The sequence below is a fragment of the Kogia breviceps genome, chromosome 13 (genome assembly GCF_026419965.1).
Source record: "Kogia breviceps isolate mKogBre1 chromosome 13, mKogBre1 haplotype 1, whole genome shotgun sequence".
NCBI classification, from domain to species: Eukaryota; Metazoa; Chordata; class Mammalia; order Artiodactyla; family Physeteridae; genus Kogia; species Kogia breviceps.
In genome coordinates, this window is record NC_081322.1 from 6649381 (window position 1) to 6670505 (window position 21125).

General features: G+C 41.6%; 1 protein-coding gene across 4 annotated transcripts in view; it reads right to left on the bottom strand.

The window, feature by feature from the left end:
* The window catches only part of MYO6 (myosin VI), a 145708-nt gene that overhangs the window by 78303 nt on the left and 46280 nt on the right, over positions 1 to 21125 (bottom strand). For all 4 annotated transcript variants that reach the window (XM_059083087.2, XM_059083086.2, XM_067011286.1 and 1 more), the window contains exons 2-4: positions 12272 to 12414; positions 6741 to 6810; positions 1170 to 1243 (exon numbers count right to left, since the gene is read on the bottom strand). In XM_059083087.2, coding sequence (XP_058939070.1) covers positions 1170 to 1243; positions 6741 to 6810; positions 12272 to 12388 — 261 coding nt within the window. In that variant the 5' untranslated portion in view covers positions 12389 to 12414. The remainder of the gene's footprint in view (positions 1 to 1169; positions 1244 to 6740; positions 6811 to 12271; positions 12415 to 21125) is intronic.

A 21125-nucleotide genomic window follows, 5' to 3' on the forward strand; every position in this document is an offset into this window, starting at 1 on the left:
ACATTTAGCACACATTGGATACTCAATGTTAGTATGCTGATTAAGTGAATTTTGCTTCTAAATATATTTTAAAATAAGAATAGCCATATATGTGTGTGTGTGTGTGTGTGTGTGTGTGTGTATTAACCGAAATACACTATTTAGTTGATTTTGAGAAAAATCAAGGAGGAAAGTAAAGACTTAATGACTATGTATAACCGAAAGACAGCAAGTAAACTCTTTTGGAAAAGACTAGATTAGTTCTATTTCCCAGCTGTCATTACTTGGACAGATGGCAAAGACTAAAGGTAATTTAGTCAGAATTAAGTAAGTACAATTAGGCAAACTGATAGTGATATAAAAGATTAAGAATGTCATTTGATCTAGGAAGTGTCAAAGAAGCCATGTGTTTTCTTCGTTCAAAAATAATGAAGAGTCCCATCTTTATAACAGGAGGGGTACAGTGCGGTAATTTACCTCCAGCCAACAAAGGGATACATAGAACTCATACGTGCCCAATGAATCATGATAATTAAAACAGACTAGTTAAGTATCCATCTGAATGATTTGGTACAAACTGTATTTCCATTAAAAGCACTGTCTTTCATTTTTAAGTATCCTGGGTTTTTAGGGTAAGTTATCTATTTGGAATGAAATATTGCAACTATTCAGGCTCTGTGATCAGCACTTCAGTGTTCTCGATATTTCCTCACGTACTGCCTTCTATTCTAATTCACATTGTTTCGTCTTCCAAGTTTTTAATTTCAATACGTATGCCTTATAGTCTGCCTTAAACGTTTTGCAGAACAGTGTGGAAACTGCATCAATTAAACAGATCTACAGATATATGCCAAAAGATAAAAAATCAAAACTCAAAATAATTAGTGTTTTTTTTAAATATCCAAATTGGATAGTTTTAAGTCTGAATGATATTAGATGATGCTCTGCGTTCATTATTTCATTCTGCAAATATTTATTAAGTGCCTACTATGTACCATGTGTGGTCTAAGCCCTGGTGTTAGAGCCATAAATCAGAAAAGAATCCTTATCCCCATGGAGCTCACACTCCGTTCAGCAGGCTCAGATCAAGTACGATTTCCTGTTAGAAAATTTCAAGCTCAACAAAATCAAACAGTAGCACGTAAAATAATTATTCCCACAAGAACTTAAACTACAGGTACAATACTCACGTAAATTCTGTCTTTACTGTATCGAACTTTGATATTATGGAGCAGTGTGGCTTCATTCAAATACATTAATGAACCTGAGATGGAAAATGTGTAAATCATTAGATATTTGAAGAAAGTAAAATAAAACAATGCTATCTTAATCTGAGTCACTCTGATCCAAAGCTAAAATTCACCTGTTACGTTAGATTTAATTCCATCTTTTTCCTGGTACATGTAAGCCCCAGAGGCTGACGTATAAATGTATCTAGTTTACATACGTGTTACAGTGATATTTTTAAACAATAGATTTCCAGTGAGCTGAGTACCTCTAGTTAGTACCAGGTGAGTACAAAAAACCGAGTACAATTCAAGTGGAAAAAAGGAACTACTTTAGATACATTTTGACACAAAAAAGATTAGTAGATGACACTAATCCCATCTGATGCTCAGAATTTTACAGGAAAAACACAAAAGATAAACTTTTAGAATGGGAAGGGATCGTGTCATTCAGGCAGTGCCTCACAACTGATAGACTAAACAAGAACCCTGAAGAAATGTGTACGTCTTAAGCCGGGATATGCAGCTAACTGAGAGCAGCATCAGGGTAGAAATCTTGCTTTTCTAACGTCTGTTCTCCTAACGCTCTGACACATCCCGTTCTCCCAGCCTGATCTACCGCCCCGGCCCTCAGTCCCCTGAGCTCCACCTTCCACGTTTCCACCACGCACTTGAGCAGACAAGCCCGCTCTTCCCCCAACCACTCTGTTTCCATTATCAGCACCACCGTTTCTCACTCGTCTATTCTGCAAGCCTTAGTCAATACTAGGGCCATCCTCCCTCCCCCTCCTTGCTCTAAGCCCACTTACAAGTCTTTATACATGTAATAAAGTGTGGCACAGCACCAGCTTCATGGTGGGCACTCAAAATTAGCACAGTCTGACTCTCTGAAATGCCTCTCCTTTCTTTCCATTTCCACAGCCCCAATCCCAGTTGGGCGCCGTCACCTCTTCTGTAATCACAGCAGCCTCTCACTTGTCTACTGCGGCAGTCTCTCTCCTCTCTAACCCAGAATGCTCAGTGCATTAATTGAACCACACTAGAGCCCTGCCTAAATCTCTCCCTTCCTCAAAACTCATCAGTGGGTCTCCGCCAACTACCAGATCCATGTTCAAGTCTGATATTCAAGGCCCTTGGTAAACCTGCATTCAACTGACCTTTTCATATAATTTTCTGTAACTCCCTTTAATATGGTCTAACCTGCAGGCAGACTAAACCATGTACCAGACTCAACTATCATGCATGCATTGGGCTGCACCTCCATATTTCTAAGGTATCAAAAATCTACCTACCCTTTAAGGTCAGTTCAAAGACTATCGCTCAAATGACGCCTCCCCACTTGCTCCTTTGTACTTTCGTTATGGTGCGTACCACAGAATGCCGGTCTTGGGATGACACATTTTGTGTATCTGGTTTTTGGCTTCTATACCAGATCCCTGAGGGCAGGGCCCTGCCTGATTCATTTGCTTGTTTGCTTGATCCCTCACTGAAGCTTTATATATGCCTACACTGTATGTATATGTAACCTACAATTCAACACTCGACCAGTCCTTCCCAACGAGAGCCCGCTGCCCTACCTGTCTCAACACACCGCCCGTGCTTCTACACTCACATGATGCACGCAGCCAGTCCACATTGCAAGGACACGGGCCTCACTGTTTTCTAATGCCACTTACAGCAGAACAACACAGAGTAGGAAGTGGGTGGAGGCCCCTAACCGTTGAACGGCAGCCCTCCTTTCAGCTGAGGAAAGACGTGGAGAAGGCAAGGCAGCAGAGGGTATCTCGTGAGGGTTCAGTCCCCCACCTTCTACGCCCCTGCACTTCTTCCACCCCCGTCCCCAGGAGCTTGGTCTACAAGCTGCCTTTCCTTATGCAAAGCGCAACATCGAACCACTCGCCCATCGCTCGGCTTCCTCTGAAACTGCCTGGGGCTGCATGACACTCTCCCTGCTTCCTGTGCGTAAGAATGCCTAATCCCGCGAAACGGCTCCCCTAGAAACGCTGATCATATGAACCTACACGGCATGGGGATGGCTGCTTGCCCCTCTTTCCTTACCTCCTCCCATACTTACCACCATCTCGGGGATATCTGGTAATTCAACTAAATAAACCCCTCACTGTTGTCCCCAGACAGACGAGTGGGTAAAGAAGATGCAGCACATACATACAAGGGAATATTACTCAGCCATAAAAAGGGAACGAAACTGAGTTATTCGTAGTGAGGTGGATGGACCTAGAGTCTGTCATACAGAGTGAAGTACGTCAGAAAGAGAAAAACAAATACCATATGCTAACACATATATATGGAATCTGAAGAACCTAGGGGCAGGACAGAAGTGAAGGCGCAGACGTAGAGAATGGACCTGAGGACATGGGGAGGGGGAGGGGTAAGCTGGGACGAAGTGAGGGAGTAGCACTGACATAGATACACTACCACATGTAGAATAGATAGCTAGTGGGAAGCAGCCGCATAGCACAGGGAGATCAGCTCAGTGCTTTGTGACCCCCTAGAGGGGTGGCATAGGGAGGGTGGGAGGGAGGGAGACGCAAGAGGGAGGGGATATGGGGATATATGTATATGTATAGCTGATTCACTTTGTTATACAGCAGAAACTAACACACTATTGTAAAGCAATTATACTCCAAAATAAGATGTTTAAAAAAAAAAATAATCCCTCAATGCTGAAATATCTGCCAATGACAATAAAAGTTTGGACCAGAGGGTCTTCCTCTTAAATTATGCTACTCAGACTACTCCATTTAAATAAAGAAACAGAAAAGGAAAGACAGAAAGGAACATGTATGACCCTCAGCCTGCCAGAATGGGAAGTGGTAAGTCTCCGTGGCCTCTGCATCCCTGACGGCACGACCTCGGGATGCTCGGCGGGTCTTGGACATCACTTCCTGCTCCACCAAATTCCCTCCTCTCCTAGTGGCCACCCCAGGACTACTTGGTTTGGCTACTGACATGCAATACTCTAGGTGAACTGTTTGCCTTTTATGCCTAATTATTCACAGATTTAACTACACACTCAATATTAAAAATTTTTAAATAAGACAGAATAAAAGAATGAACGTCTTTGTTTCTTTATAAACTCCGTAAGAAGAATTTTGTTATAATTAATATATACTGAGGATACCAAAAGTTTCTAATGAAGACTAGATATCACTCAATTATTAAATTTAGGAATCTGACTAGGGAGTTATCTAAGCATTTAAGATTCTGTTTATTTCTTACAGTTCTGGTTCACCGAGAGAAAAAAAAGAACCCACAAACAACTTCAAGGCAGTAGAAGTCAATCAATTCTATCGTTACATTGTTGTAGAAGTCATTCCATGACTGAAAAAGAGACTGTGAACCAGGCAACTTTGGGGATTCTTTCCCAAAATAATAATAATAAATAATAATAAAATATATATACTATATATATTATACTTTATATAATACAGTTTATACTTTATTATTCTCGACTTCTAACACTGATCATTCATGAAGATTATGCCATGTAAGTAACAGTAGCTTAAAAAGTAGCACAAAAAAAATGCTTATTTTAATTACCAACCTCACATCCCTGAACTATTTTCCTTTTCTGGCATTAATCCTCAAGAGTCAGATAAAAAGGCAAAGTTAACATGCTAAACTCCACACATAAAACCCTTCACATAGAAAACCTGGAGCTAAAACTAGGTAATAAATGTTGCTATATTATGAGGGCACCATCAGAAGTCCACTCGTGTGTCTGTTTCAACAGAACCTTTATCACAGAGTTCAGGATGCTCTACAGACATCAAGCTCTTAATCATCACACTATTACCGTGAGACAGAGAAGAGGAAAGGATTTTAGAAATACGCACGTGAGACCCAAACAAACAACGCCCTGTGTCACCGGGGCGGAGGGAGGACGGTGGTGTAGAGGGCAACCAAGCCTCAGGCAAAAGGACTAAACTAGTAAGTGATGGAACCACTTTTGCTGGAAAACCTGACCTGCATTCTAAACTCAACCGTTAGAGCTGCATTCGTGATGTGGTTTCAGAAAGGGGCCATCAAGTGGGGCTGGACTACTGTGTGGTGAGGACGGGTGACATCCTCAGCGACATCCCTGCCGTCTGGCATCACCAGAGTCAACACCTGCAAGAAGCAGCAAATCTCCACTAAGACCAGGAAAACTCAACGGTTAGACGGGTCCACCACCATGAAACAATCAGAGAGGGAGACTGCTTTAAGATATTTAAGAAATGGATTAAAAGTTAATTCAACATCATTTATTATGCTTAGCTCTACGTGGATATATAAACCAGAAAACATTATTTTGATATGTGAAAAGGATTGATTCCAATTCTGAATACCCTAGCAAGTTTTAACAGAAAAGAATTTTCTCTTGTTTTAGATACGATAGAATCTCGTTCCTTTTTTGCTGTTGTCCTGATTGCTGTTCAGGAAAATATCATCCCATCAGATACACTCTCTAGCAATTCTGGAAAGGAAGGGAGCGCCACATTTTTTCTCCCAGTCTCTTACACCTAATAACAACACATACCATCTATTGAGAGGCTGCTAGAGGTCAGGCACTGCACCAAGCATTTTAAAGGTATCATCTCTAAGCATGAAACATAAAAATCATTCCTCCTGTTTTCCAGACGAGAAGCTCAAAGGGGAGAGAGAAACTGCCTACAGACACCCAGCTTCCTAACGGCACAGTCAGAACCTGAACTCGGGGCTCCGCCGTCACTCCTGTATTCCACGTCACACAGGGGGATCTTACGGGCTCACTCAAACGCGAACTCCAGAGAAAACCAATAAGGACAAAATACATTCCTTTCTCCTACCTCTCTTATTTAATTGCAGAGTTTTTAATGCCAGATACACTTAACGAAACCCATGACAACTGGACATGATTCTTAAGTATCGCCACATAAAAAAATGAAACATGATTACCGCTTTATCTTGAAAATGTAAGAATAAACATGGCCTATTGCTCTGGACACAGTATTTTTTCACCAAAAGTTCTACGACAGTTGTAAATCAAATTAATGTTGCACTTTAATCCAATGTTCTGAAATCAATTTTCAATTAGTACTTACTACATAGTATTTTTTTTAATGTTTGTTTCCTTCAAAGGGTGACACTAAATGGGTCCTCCTGACTCAACTTCCAAATTATCGAACCACATATATAACTGTAAAAATCATCTGATTCCAGATGATTCAGAGGTTCAAAAAACAAAAAAACCCCATAAAACCAAGAGATCTTTAGTTCAGGCTTCACAGTTAGTAAATGATTACCATTCCCTGTATTTACACAACTGAGATAACACTAAAAAGATACTCAGGAGACCCCTTCACCAAAGTGCAAATGTGAGAGAACAATGTGTCCAGGATTGTGGGGCTCCTCCATTCACAGGAACCTTCAGGTCAAAAGGCAACACTTCTTCTAAACAAGGACAGTGTGTCCTGTAATATAATCGCTCATATATTTTTTGAAGGAACAGTTGCCTTTTCTATGATGAGAACTATTTTTTAAATTGATACTTACAGTTATCTTCTACATCTTTTTTACTGTCCTCTTCTGCAGGGAACACTTGGTTTATGAGAGCCAGGAATGTCTTAAAAACGAAACGAGAGCTCGTTAAACCAGAAGCTTACAAATAATAAGAAAGATAAAGGAGCCTAACTGACTGCATACATTGAAATAATGGCAATAATATGCTCTTCATTGAAATGTAATACAAGATCCTACTACTTAACAAGTCATTACTCAAATATATTATCCATTATTATCATGAACATGAAATCAATAATGGAAATCAGTAAAACTAAAACAAAACCTGTGCTGTAACACCTAGAGTGGGACAGAACAAGAAGTATATTAAGTTTACATAGATATGCTATTTAACAACTTTTTAAAAAAATAAAAACTTTAATGTTTATGTATACAGCAATCTTATTGTTTTTAAAAAGGAAAAAAGGAACATCCAATCAATCAGATAGACCCACAGACCATAATTTAATTAATGCTATTGTCTGAGTAAAACACATTAGACACAAATTCCTGTACAGGAATGTGTCAAAAATATAAACAGTATCCGAAACTATGAGGTCCCTGACATTACAGATATCCACGAATAAGTTGGTGTTTATTATATCATTTAAATACTATGGTGGAAACTCTAGAATTAAGATAGTATCTTGTAAGAGAGAAGAAATGATCTCAAATTACATCTAAAGAGAATTAAATCTTCTCCATGCCATTCTAATAGTTACCTATACATTTCTATTTTTCAAACAATTACAATTACTCCTGTGGTTGAGGTGTCCATCTATATCAAACCAATCTCTAAGGAAAACCTGTTCAATTATTTTAGAATATTTGTAGGTCTGTATATGTGTGTGTGTATATATATATATATGCAAGAGTATAAGACAAGGCTACTGCTATAGTTTACAGAGGAAAGTCCAGGCTGCTAGTGCTACCTCACTTCAAAGTCATACCCAAATTAGAAAAACTGTTATGCCCTGAAAACTCCAGAAGTTAATTATCTGGAACCCACCACACATGTTCTTACTGTTATAAATGAGGAAAGGTTTAAAGGATAAATCACAAATTCACAACTAATCCATAATGTACATTAAGTATATTATGGTACTATAAAACAATCCACAATTTATAACAACGATCCTACAGGAAAAACACGTTCCGAAATAACTGCTCATGTCACAGATCTACGTGCCACTTTCACAGCCTCAGCGATGGGGCTAAAGCCTCCCCAGTCCCCAGGTGTTGGCTCCAGAAATGGGGTGCAGGACGCAGAGTTCCTAGAATGGGAAGGTTAATAATCTTGGGGCTGAAAGGCCTGTAATGAGTCTAAAAAATAGTTTCTCTCGATCCTTTTTCACCCCCCAAATGGTCACCGGCCCCCATCTTCTTCTCCCCTCTACTACCTACTCAGTGAGAAGGAGGAAATTTGTTTCATTAAGGCAATTGTTTTCTCTTAGAAGAAGGAGGCTTTTTCTCCTATCAAGAGATCACAGTAAACACCTACCACCCAGCAAACACAGTGCACCCAGTTCCATGACAACATGGACAAAGAAAATAGTCCCTGCACTTGAGAAGATTACAGTCTAGTAGGGAGGGGGAGAAATGTAAACGAACGTCTCCAATAGCCTTACGGGAGGCGAAGAAGGTGTACCACTCCTCAGAGCAAAGAGTAATCAACAGTAAACTCTACTGCATGGGAGGAGGAGGAAGAGACAGGGCATCCTGTCTTTATGAAATTTAAAAATTTCATAAAGGGGGTGACCTCAGTCACTCTTGAGAGATGAATTAGTACTTGCTAAATAAGCACAGAGCTGCGGAGAGCGGCATCCCAGGCAAAAGGAGTGCTGGGAGTAGCGACACGCAGAGCCCAGCACCACCTGGCTCCCTGAGGCCCTGGTGATAAACCCTGGGAGGAAGGCGGGAAGAGGAGGAGAAAGACACATAAGACTAAGCATAAGGGCAAGAGAATGAGAGGGAGACTGCTGGCTGACAAAAGACAAGACTGGCAACATAGACAGGGAAAGGGAAACGTAGACCCTTAAATGCCATGTGTTTAGGTCTTTAGCCTGCAGGCCATATGGAACAGGAAATCAGTTGAGAGGTTCACGATGGCATTTTTAACAGAATAAAAGATATTAGAAAATATCAGAATGCATCACATCCGGTAAGGATGTTGCATTTGAATACACACACCCACACCCACACGATACATATACTTGTTGACACATAAAATCTATTTGTCGTCAATACACACGTACACACACAGGAATAATACGTATACCTAATGCGATTTCAAATCTGTTTCTTACGACGGGCCGCGACTGAAAATCTTTAAAAGGCACTGCTATCAACAAAGACAGGCTCCCCGCTAGAGCTCACCACTCCCTCTTCTAGGCTTCTACTGTATCAGCAAACAGATCTACTTGACTTGGCCGTCCCTTTACGCACTTCCTTCATTTTAAAATCTGATGATCTCTACTCCATGAATCATCCAGAAGCAGGAGGAGAAGGCTGCTTCTCTTACGGGTCTTTTTCACCACACGGTTGTTATGACACTTTACAATTTATTAAGACCCTGATCAGAAAGTGGGGGCAGGGAGCGGATTAAGATGAAAAGGAATCCCTGAGAATTTGTTAACTTTCAAAAAGATTTTGTGAAAAGAAGCTTCAACTTTAGTTTATAAATAATCTACGATCCATAAAGTTTTCATGAGGCCACAATTTGAATTTTAAGTGTTTTCATTGGTTCTGTGCGTGCACCTGATTAATACTAATAAGGCACAGTTGAAAGCACAAAATACTTAAACTATAGAAAAGCATATACCCGTAAATAAAGTTTCTTCTATCCCTGAACTGAATTATTTTGTTACTTATGGATATAAGAGAATACATATAACGAAATATAACTAGGAAATATACTTTTCATTTCATTTGGGGCTTTTGATTTACTGTGCTTATAAGATATCTTAAACAAAAATGAAAAAAGACTTTGAAAGGTAATGAAAGGCTCACTAAACTTCTGTGACCCCAAAACATGCTCCTTTGGCACACTGATTATCTTGAGTTAAAGGCACTTGACAAACAACAGATGAAAGAACGGCACTCTGACCCTTTTTATTCCTGAGAGCAGGAGATAAAACTCCCACGTGCAAGGTGCCCTCGCTCTACCGGGAGGAAAGAAGACATTCTTATCACCAGCAGAGGGAATGGAGACTGAGAGAAATCTGTGCAAACAAACCTTGTCTTGTCAGACTAACCCTTACCTTCCTAACGGCTTCTCCACCATTTACCACCCCTAGCCCAGACCCCTTTGCCTTCTCAATTCTTCACAAATGTATTGTTTCTTTGTCTAAAAGATATAAAAGCTTCCTGCTCTGGTCACTTCTTCAATTCCTCACTCTCTTGTGAAGGCTGCTATGTACATGTAAAAATCGGATAAAAGTTGTATGCTTTCCCACTGTGAATGTGTCTTATGTCAATTTAATTTTCAGGCCCAGCCAGAGACCCAAAAGGGTAGAGGAAAATTCTTCCTCCCCTACAACTTCAAATGTATAAAAATAATTGAGTTGGTTTGTTTTTTTTTAATTCTTTCTTTTTTTAGAACATGTACCGCATTGTAAGTACAAATAGGTACTTGTTAATAAGAGGAAAAACTAGAAACACTTTGTCTTTTCTTTCCTGAGGGTATCTTTAATTGGCCGCCGCTAACCTGGCACATTATATATTATGCATTTAGGTTCCTGGGTTGTTTACAGTAACAGAATAGTTTTCTCTGTGAACAGACCTCATGAGAGATCCACCTTGTTTTTCTAAGGTTCCCAGAAGGATGGCAGTCATATGGCATTAGTTAACCATGTATCAGTAGAGCATAAATTATTCATGAACACTGGCAGAGTCTAAAGTAAACAGAAATGACATCAACAAATTTAATTTAGTCAGAAGTCCTGCTTAACGGGAACATTTATTAAACTGAAAAGCGTTAAGCTCTCCCACAAAATAGGTAGGCCCTACAGTCCCCATGAAGGTTGAAAAGACTCCAGGTCACTTTTCCCCCATACTTTCATTTTGTTATATTGTCTAGTCTACGTCTAAGCCTAAAAGGAAATAGACACCATGTGTACAAAATTAAAGTATGCGTTTATGTTTTAAAAAGTACCATCACAGGGCTTCCCTGGTGGCGCAGTGGTTGAGAATCCGCCTGCCAATGCAGGAGACACGGGTTCGTGCCCTGGTCCGGGAAGATCCCACATGCCGCGGAGCAACTAAGCCCGTGAGCCATGGCCGCTAGGCCTGCGCGTCCGGAGCCTGTGCTCCGCAATGGGAGAGGCCACAACAGTGAGAGGCCCGCATACCGAAAAAAAAAAAAAAAAAAAAAAAGTACCATCACAACAAAAATAATAACAGACGGTTATGCTTAAGACTTAAATATCTTTATCTAATAGAAATATTTTTACTACAATCACATGATAATAAATTTAAGTAAATAAAAAAGCTTTTAAAAAAATAATTAACAGCAGATGTAAGCTATTATATATAGAATGGATAAACAACAAGGTTCGGGCTTCCCTGGTGGTGTAGTGGTTAAGAAGCCACCTGCCAATGCAGCGGACACGGGTTTGATCCCTGGTCCGCGAACTTCCCAAATGCCACAGAGCAACTGAGCCCGTGCGCCACAAGTACTGAGCCTGCTCTCTAGAGCCCGCGAGCCACAGCTACTGAAGCCCGTGCACCTAGAGCCCGTGCTCCCCAACAAGAGAAGCCACCGCAGTGAGAAGCCCGCGCACCACGACGAAGAGTAGTAGCCCCCGCTCGCCGCAACTAGAGAAAGCCCGCGCACGGCAACAAAGACCCAACGCAGCCAAAAATAAAATAAATAAACTTTTAAATTTAAAACAAGTGTTTAAATTTTAAATTTAAAACAAAAATAATTTAAATTAAAAACAAGGTCCTACTGTACAGCACAGAGAACTATATTCAATATCCTATGATAAACCATAATGGAAAAGAATATTTTTAAAAAGTGTGTATATGTGTATACCTGAATCACTTTGCTGTACAGCAGAAATTAACACAACATTGTAAATCAACCATACTTCAATAAAAAAAGATTAAAAAAAGAATTATCCAGAAGCTAAAAAGCTAAATTTCGCAACATAATCCCATTCACTTTTTATATTTTTACTTGGTAACATGTTGAATACATCACAGATATACTCATAACTTTAGTTACATGGCTTAAGGAATAAAAAATGTTATTGTTTATATTTTATTCTACAGCTACTTCTTCTTAAGAATATGCTAATGAAAGGCTCACTAAATTACTGTCTGATTTTACGATGGGACACACCATTTTCCCCCTAGGGTATGCACTTCTGATTTAATCACACAACTCAGGAGAAAACTAGAATTCACTGACCAGAAAACTGCTTTCCCCTACACTGTGCTAAAAGAATACCTAACTTCACCGAAAAGGGGAGATGCCTACAGACACAAATCAAATTTTGACATCTCTCTGAGAGACTCCTTACCTTGCCTCTTTGGTTCAAGGGTTCGATCGTTAAGCTGTCAGGGCCGATATCCACAATATTGCCCATCTGAAATCCATCCGTAGGGTGCGGCGCCCACACGGGCTTCCCGTCCTCCATTTCCGAAGGGAGCTATCCACTATCTCCTGTTTCAAAGGAACGAACAAAAGCAACGTGAGTAACGCTGGAAATGAAAAAAGATAACAATCTTTTTTTTTTTTTTTTTTCAGTTAACATGTAGATCGCGATTCCTAGAAACACAGGAGCACCCCTGCAGGGGTGATGCCCGCCCCCTGCCATCCCGCTGCACCCACCCACCCACCCACCCCTGTACCGCCCGCCCGTACAGAGAGCGACCACGCAGAGGCTACTCCACCCGCCCCGGGAACACCTGCTTTGCCACCGGCTTCCTTCGGCGGTGGCTGCACTTTGAGCGGCGCAGAAGGAGAGCGCCAGGGGTCACAGCGGTTACCTCTTGCCCGCTGTAATTTACACTAGCACTCCTTTCTACTGCCTGAAGCACTCCGCATTGCACAATAAATTAAACAGTCATCCGGAGGGGAGATGTTACTGTGTGGAGTTAGCGAAGACTTGAACGATAAGTCTAGCTCAGACCTCAGGGAGAAAAATGAGACACGGGAGAGGTTACTTCCTCTGGGAGAGTTTCCCTGACGAGCTGAGACCGCACGCACGCCCCACCCCTGTGCTCCCTAGAGGGGAACCTCCCGCCGAACCACCGAGCATTCTGCTTCGTCGTTGTCTTCTTATAGTTACACTTACAGACAGTGAAGTGTACGAATTCTAAGGACACAAGTTGAGGAGTTTCCACGCGTGGACAGACCCGTTCAAGAGACGGAACATTTCCATCCCGCCGGGAAGTTCCCTCGTGCCTCCTGCCGGGCGATGCCTACCGCCACGGGCACCCGGCGTTCAGTGCGCATGCTTCTGCGCATGGCTTCCTGCACTCAACAAAAGGTCCTGACGCTCGGCCAAGCTGCTGTGTACACTTACCCACTGAACCACATGCCGCGGTTGTCTACCTGCTGTCCTGGACACGAACGTTTATATTGTTTCCAGGTTTTGCCTATTTTGAATTCTAGGCTAGTTTTGCAAGTATTCCTAGAAAGCTGCCTTCGCGCTTGGCATTCTCAGACCCGACATTTACAATTCTGTCCCTGGAGAGTATCCCAAAGGGTCCACACCTGTAAAATATTTCATTTTAATGAGCTCGGAGTCTGTGAGACTGACGTGTTATAATGAATCCCCTAGTGAGTGATCCCAGACGTCCTAGTTTCAGCACCTCGGCAGGAACTCACTTCTCCTTACTTATCTACACTCAAAGAAGACGCATGTGCCGTAACTGGCCTCTCGTGTGGCGTTCTCAGATCTGGGGTTTCCCACATGGATGCTCCATCGGGCCCAGTCTCTCACGGAAGACAAGGATGTCTGGTATAGAGTTCCATCTAAAACCTGCTACCTGTCGGCAAGTCTGCAGCGTGCTTGCTAATTAGTGGCTTCCGTGCCATGGCTACACGATGGCTTCTGCTGTCCCCACGCAGTAAATGCGACTAGGTTTAAGTGCCGCTCACTGTTAAGAAATTAACTGAGGGTTCTCCACAGAAGTGAATGAGTAACACTGCTTCAGATCTGCATTACCGCACCTTCACACACCTACATCCACACGCCTTCCCTAAATGATCACATCTAGTCCCATGCTTTAAATAGAATCTATATGTAAGTGCTACCCAAATTGACTTCTCCGGCCTACACAGCTCCACTGAGTTCCCAGGTGTTGAACCTGCATACCGGGACACCTCCTCATGGAGATATCTAACTGATGTAACATGGTTATTATTATATTATTACTCTGTTCCACCACACTCCTTATATCACTAAAGGCACTGACGATTCTTCCAGCTCCTTCCAAACCCCTATCACCCCCTAATCCTGTCGGCTCCACCTCCAATAGGGTATCTCAAATCCACCCACTTCTCTGGATCTGCTCTGCCTTCCTGGTCAAAACCAACATGGCCCTTTTTACCAGGACTCCTGTAATTAATTCAGCTGCCTACTCCTACTCCTGCCTACTCTAGTACACACACATCACCAGAAATCCTACTGAAAGTAAGTCTGATCGCGACATTCCTGTTGTATCAGGGCACGGCCTAGCCCTCATGTGTCACCAAGGCCCAGCATGGAGCAGGCAACCCAACCTTCACCGAGTGACTGCATGAACCGTTCACACAGTTTGGGAGGAGTAAAAGGAGATGCTATCCTCGAAAGACTTGAAAGGTCTTAAAACCTAGGCTTGAAATTAAGCTCCACCACTGTCTGACTAGCTGTTAAGTAAGTTACTTAATCTCTCTGATCATTATCTTTATCCTTACCCATAAGTGACAATATCACTTACCTTACAGAATTGCTATGAGGATTAAGTGACGTAAAATTGAGATCCCCATTCTAATAGCACCCAACAGATGCTAGTGACACCTCTTCCCTTACAGTCCCCCATATCCCTTGTTCAAAGCTGCCACCACTAAATTTCAAGTAAACGGTCTTGCGATAGTTCTAAATACAAAGGGAAATTATAGAAGAGTCGTGAGGGATCATTTAGGAATCATGAGGTATCTGAAAAAAAAAAAATCACAGTGAAGCAAAACCCACAAAGTCAAAAAGGAATGTCAAAATTTCCTTGAACTATTTAAATTGTTTTCCCATTTTGAACCACTTGCTGCAGCTTCCCAGTTAAGATAACAGATTTAAAGCTACACATCCAACGCTGCTCCTTCCTCAAACCCCTAAATCTACAGTAAAAAGAGTCTTTAAAGACATCAGTGCACAAGGAGGGGGAGAGCCCAAGAGGAGACGACAGCAACGACAGTCTGGAAGCTGGGAAGCGAGCGGCCGGTGTGCTAACCGACTTAGCAAACCTAAGAGCCAAACCCCAAATCTGGGATGGGGAAAGAGAAAAGGTAACCCAGTTACACCACCGAAGCGCGGGTGAAAAAGAGGGGTCTAGCGTCAGGGAGACTAAGGGGAAGGCTGTTTGAGAAAAAGACTTCCGAACGCCAGCCATACACACGGCACACAGCCGGGCAAACGCCACCTCGCTCCCACCATCACCCCAAGAGAAGCCTCGAGCTTATTCTCCGAAGGAGACAGAGGGTCTCCGGAAAGAGAAACACCAGGAACGACTGAGGCTGCACACACCGAAACTGCCACAGGCCGGCCAAACTCTCTTCCTGACCGAGCTTCAGTTACGCTCCTCTGAGCCCTCTTCTTGACGAGGCCTCCGCTAGGCCTTTGGGCCTGTGCTGTCCTTGTTCGGCCTACAGAGGCCAGTTTTAGCGAGAATCCTGCTAGGCCGGTTTAGAGAAATTCTCTCACCCTTGATATCTTATCAAGTTCCTCATCCCTACCTTTGTTTGGTATATAAATCCTTAATCTGCCTTCAGAAAGAATCCCTTTAAGTCAGTTGAGCAAGAATCCCCGACCTGTGCTGTCTCCAGAGTCTTTTTCATCCACTGACCCCTGCACTCTGCTCGCTGGCTATAAATCCCCAGCTGTCTCTGCTGTATTCAAAGTGGAGCCCAATCGTTCTCCCTATTGTAATACCCCTTTGTTACAGGCTGAGTGTATGTGTCTGCTACGGACTGAATTGTTCCCCCCCCCCCCAAATATTCACATGTTGAAGCTGTAATGGCCCACGTGACTGTATTTGGAGATAGGAGGTAATCAAGGCTAATGACATCATAAGGGTGGGGTCCTAATCCAATAGGATTGGTAGCCTTACCAAAAGAGGAAGAGAGACATCTCTCCGCCTCAATGCACACTCTACAGGGAAAGGCCACAAGCGGCCTCTGAAACCCAGAACGAGAGTCCTCACCAGAATCCGACCATGCTGGCACCTGATCTCGGACTTCCAGCCCCCAGAACTGTGAGAAAATAAATGTCTGCGGTTTAAGCCACCCGGTCTGTGGTATTTTATTATGGCAGCCCAAGCAGGCTAATACACTCCTACTGCAATAGTCATGAATAAAGTAGTCTTTGTCATTTTAACAAGTGTCAGAATAATTTTTCTTTAAGAACGTAATAGCAGAAATGAAATATTCACTAGAAGGTACAGAAAATAAAGTTGAGACTTTTTTTTTCAGAAAGCCAAGAAAAAAAATAAGAGCTAGAAAGTGGAGGGCAAAAAAGAAAAAGTAGAAGAAAAACAGATATAAAAATGAGACAAGTAAAAAGATTCAGCATCAAAATACCAGGAAAAACAGACATGTTGCTCCCTTCAAAACACAAGAGGGGAGAAAGCTTTCCAGTATCCAAAGGAAATTGACCAGAACTGAAAGGCATGATTTTCTAGAGTCTAGCCAAAATGCCAGTTAAGTCCTCAACACAATAACTGGGAAAAGACAGACAAAAGGGCAACATGTCACATTTCAGAACACCAGAAATAGAAGATGCTGCACATTTTCAGAGAAATGAGAGAAAAAGGGGGGAAAAAACATGCACCATATCCAAAGGATCGTGAATCAAAATGGCTTCAGCGACACTGAAAGCAGGAAATCGATAAAGCAACGCCTTTAAAATTCTGAAGGAAAACGATCTCCAACCTAGAACTCAGTACTTAGGCAAATTACCAGTTCAAACTGGAGCAGTATGACCCCAGAAGAGCCACTGTGAGAACCACTATCAAACACACCCACTGCCTCTGGACCAGGCCAGTCTGGCCCAGATTCTGATCTGAACTTATCTTTCTGTAACTCTGAGTCGATGATGTAACTTGTACCTGGAGGAGAGGTAGACACTCACCCCCCCCCTCTATTAAATTAAAGATTATTTTCTACTGAGTGCAAGGCTTTCAGTAAAATGACACCTCTTTTAAAATAAGGCTTCATTTAATTAGTTTTGGAATCCTAACTATTTATAACATAAATTACCCTTCATTAATGAAGTCTGATTTATTCATTCCACAAAAGAAAATTCTTTTGACATATTACTATTTGTCCCCATAAAAGCATTCAGAAAACCCATACAAGCAACGCTCATACATACTAAGCAGGTCTGCACAGGAAGAGCAGTTAAACAGGTGCTACTGTACTAGAAACCATAAACACATTAAATGCTGACTACACATGCACTGCAGGAACACGAAAGAAAAAATGTTAAGAAGCACTGGGGCTGGCTAAGCAAATTTAAAATTCTTGAAATTCCTTAAGTTATTCAGGAAGAGAGGGAATGCTCTGTGATATGCTATCGTCAACTGAAAAATTATCTCATTTTTAGCACTTAACTGACAGCTGATATTTTTAAAGTAAGCACTACAGCAATCGATAGAAACGCAATCTGTAGCCTGTCAGAGGTACTATGCTAACTTTCAATTAGGCTTTGTTGAAAAGTGAAAAGCAGATCACCTAGAGGCTCCCTGGAGAGCAAACGTACTGGAGGCCAGGGTGACAAATACATACGCGTCCATACATAGTCTTTTTTCTCGGCAACTCCAGCGATGATCCCAATAGGGACCCTGTGCCCGGAGCCGAACATGTGGACCCAGCCCACCAAACAGGAGCCATCACCCGCTATGCCGCCATCACCTTCCAAGATTACCCTTTCAAAATGGTGATTGTGATATATGACAATGCCTCGTTGTTAGTAGCAAGGGTATTAGAAATTGAGTACTAGCTAAAGTTAATTTAGAAATGAGCTGAAAGAGCTGGCAGGAGATACCAAAAAAGGAAGGAGGAAAGAAGAACCCTTATAAGACTGCCTTCCACAGTCATTCACTCTGTAAACTATTATTTATTTGACCACCTAGTATATAACACATACTGCTAGCTGCTAAAGATACAATGATAGGCCGAAAAGAAAAAAAAAAAAAAAAAAAGACATGGGCTGGCCTCACGGAGCCTTCCAACAGGAAAACAATCACTTGGAATAGAGCAGTAAACCAAACTGGCAAAAATCCCTGCCCTCCAGGATCTTAAATTCTAACTGGGGGTAAGGGAGCTGCGTAGATGTATCAAATTTGCCTTTTAAAAGGACTACTCTTTCATCTGGCCAGGCCCCCGGCCCTGTTGATCAGAAGAATGTTATGTGCGCCGCTGGCACACTCGCTTGAAACTGGCAACTTCTCTCATCTGTATCAGTGTATCCTGAAGGCTATTAGCTTCCCTGGTGTCCAGACACTGTGAGAAAACTGGGCACCAGGTAACCGTTGGCCAGTGGCTGGTGCATTTCGTGTGTACCTAGCACAATCTTTCACTGAGCCCTTCAGTTCCCTAAGAACTTACCTGTACACCAAAATTCTCAAAAATATTTCAGCAGGTTTCCCTTTAGTCACTAAATTACCTTTTGAAAGGCCTTCTTCCTAGAACACATTTCCCAGTTAACCTTGTCCAGCTAGTAATAAAGTATGGGAATTACTTAATTGCCATAATACGGTATTATGCATTCACTGCAACACATTCATATTAAAACTGATCGTGAATGTCTTGATTTTATCAGCAATAAACATTCATTAACAACGGGGAGAAAATACCTACCACTAAATACAAACTCCTAACAAAGAAATAAAATTAAAAAACATCTAAAGATAAGTTCTGAAACTTGACTACCTGAGTTCAGTTAAGAAGTAATTTGGGTATTCACTCACTTGCTTTTTCAATGTGTATTCACTGAGTACCTACTAAGCGCTAGCTACTGTTTTTTAGGCTTAGATATCGACAAGAAAATACAGAGCTCTAATGTTTTTTAGTGTAAGACATAAAAAAGGCGCAATGTTTAGACCAGCTATGACATTCCTTCAGATGTCAGTAGTACTAGGTCCAGCTCATCACAGCGTAACGAGGGACCTAATCACAGCCTAGTGAGTGATCCTAATGGGTGACCGTTTTTACAAAGGTTATACTGTACTTCCAAGTATAACTTCAGAAAGCCCAACGTATCCACTGGTGTTTCAGGCTAAGCCCATTACCACTTGACTCTTCGAAACAGCCTCAGAACACCAAGGTTAACTAGCTTAAACTGGTATAGCTAACAAAAAAAGAGGATAAAAAATAAGGCAAATATTTTATTAATAAGTTTATTATATGGTTATTAAATATTTAAGATATTTTATAAGATGATCTGCAAATGGACACAATCAGGCAAATTTCTCCAAATACATATAATCTGAATTATGAGAATTGGTTATATGATTTTCTTACAGGTTTTATACAGAAATCATAACTATATTTAAGCTATAAACTCCTACATAAATTACTATCACAAAACAGATTTGAATTTAGACATAATTCAAATAATACATGCAGACAACCTACACCAAGATAGGCTGGCCACAGCTTACGTCGTTCTAAAGAAAGTTCTGTATTATTCAGAGACTAAACTAAACATCCCAGTTTACTTCAGAAGCTCAAAATTTCTTTTACAGATGTTAAAATACCAGAATATAACAGCAAGATATTAATTTATGCCAGGTGATTTAAATTTTCCACATCCTGTGACTTAATAATAAGATTTTATTTATCGTCCAATGATTACATCTAGATCTTCCCTGGATAATTAGTGCTAGATTTAAAAGTTACTTCTTAAAAGTCTGTTGGTCTTTCAAGAGAGGAGTTTGTGAAAGACTGAAGCCTTCTTCATTTTCTCCACCATGGGACCACGTTAACCTCCCAATAAGTGGCTAATGAAAAGAGCAATCAGATTTCAAGAAACCATGCTGGTCTTCAAGCCAAAGAAGGGCCTTTGGATGACGCTGCCTGTGCAAGACGGCCCTACTCTGCTCAAACTGAAACATCCTGCAGCTTAAACTACAGGCCCCCGTTCAATGTCACTCAAATCTGTCAGGAACCAAAGGTCTGTGTGCGATCAAAACCACAGTCTAGACTGCACGCTATCATCAATCAAGGTGATAAGAAGTCTGAACAATCCTTAGGCGTTTAAACACATCTGTGACACCTCTGGCATTTGAACTCTCCTAAAATGTCCCGAAACAGGAGTTGAACATTTTCACCTCTGAACAGCAGGGTCATTTTAAGAGGTGGTCCCAAGTCCAATCCAGTTCAGGCCACACAGTTCTCCTGAGGTAGGAACTCGTTAAACAAACAAACCAACAAACTTCTCAAAGGCTATGATTAGGAGGAATAAACCAGGAGAGACACACAAATTAAAAAGGAAGGGTACTGTGCTTTGTGACCACCTAGAGGGGTGGGGTAGGGAGGGTGGGAGGGAGGGTGATGCAAGAGGGAAGAGATATGGGAACATGTGTATATGTATAACTGATTCACTTTGTTGTAAAGGAGAAACTAACACACTATTGTAAAACAGTTATACTCAAAGATGTTTAAAAAAAAAAAAAAAGGAAGGGTAGAAGGTGCGGCTCCATTGTCATTTCTATCATTGTTTCATAAATGAGCCAATATAATCCAGGATATTCAATGACGTTCTCATGTAATTTATAAGACTAAGGTTTTGTTTTGTTTTACCTCTACTAACTTGGGTTGTGTGTGTGGGTGTGTGCACACATGTATTACTCAGATCAGGAACTGAAGACACAGTGACTTTTCTTCTCACAGCTGGGATGGAGTCCATGCAAGTGGTCAAAGGAAACCACAGATTCACAACATTTCACAGACCTTCGCTATGCACAGGCTTCGCACTAAAACGCTCCGACGTGTGACCTCAGTTCACGTTTACAGCTCGGGGAGGCAGCGACCATCCCCGTTTTGAAAGCGAGGTTTGGAAGTTTGGGGAAGTGGCCCAGATAGAGACAACCGAGACATGAGTGTAGAGGCGAGATACGAATTCTGTGTGACCCCAGGTCCAAACTCGTAAGCACTGCACCGCACTGCACAGC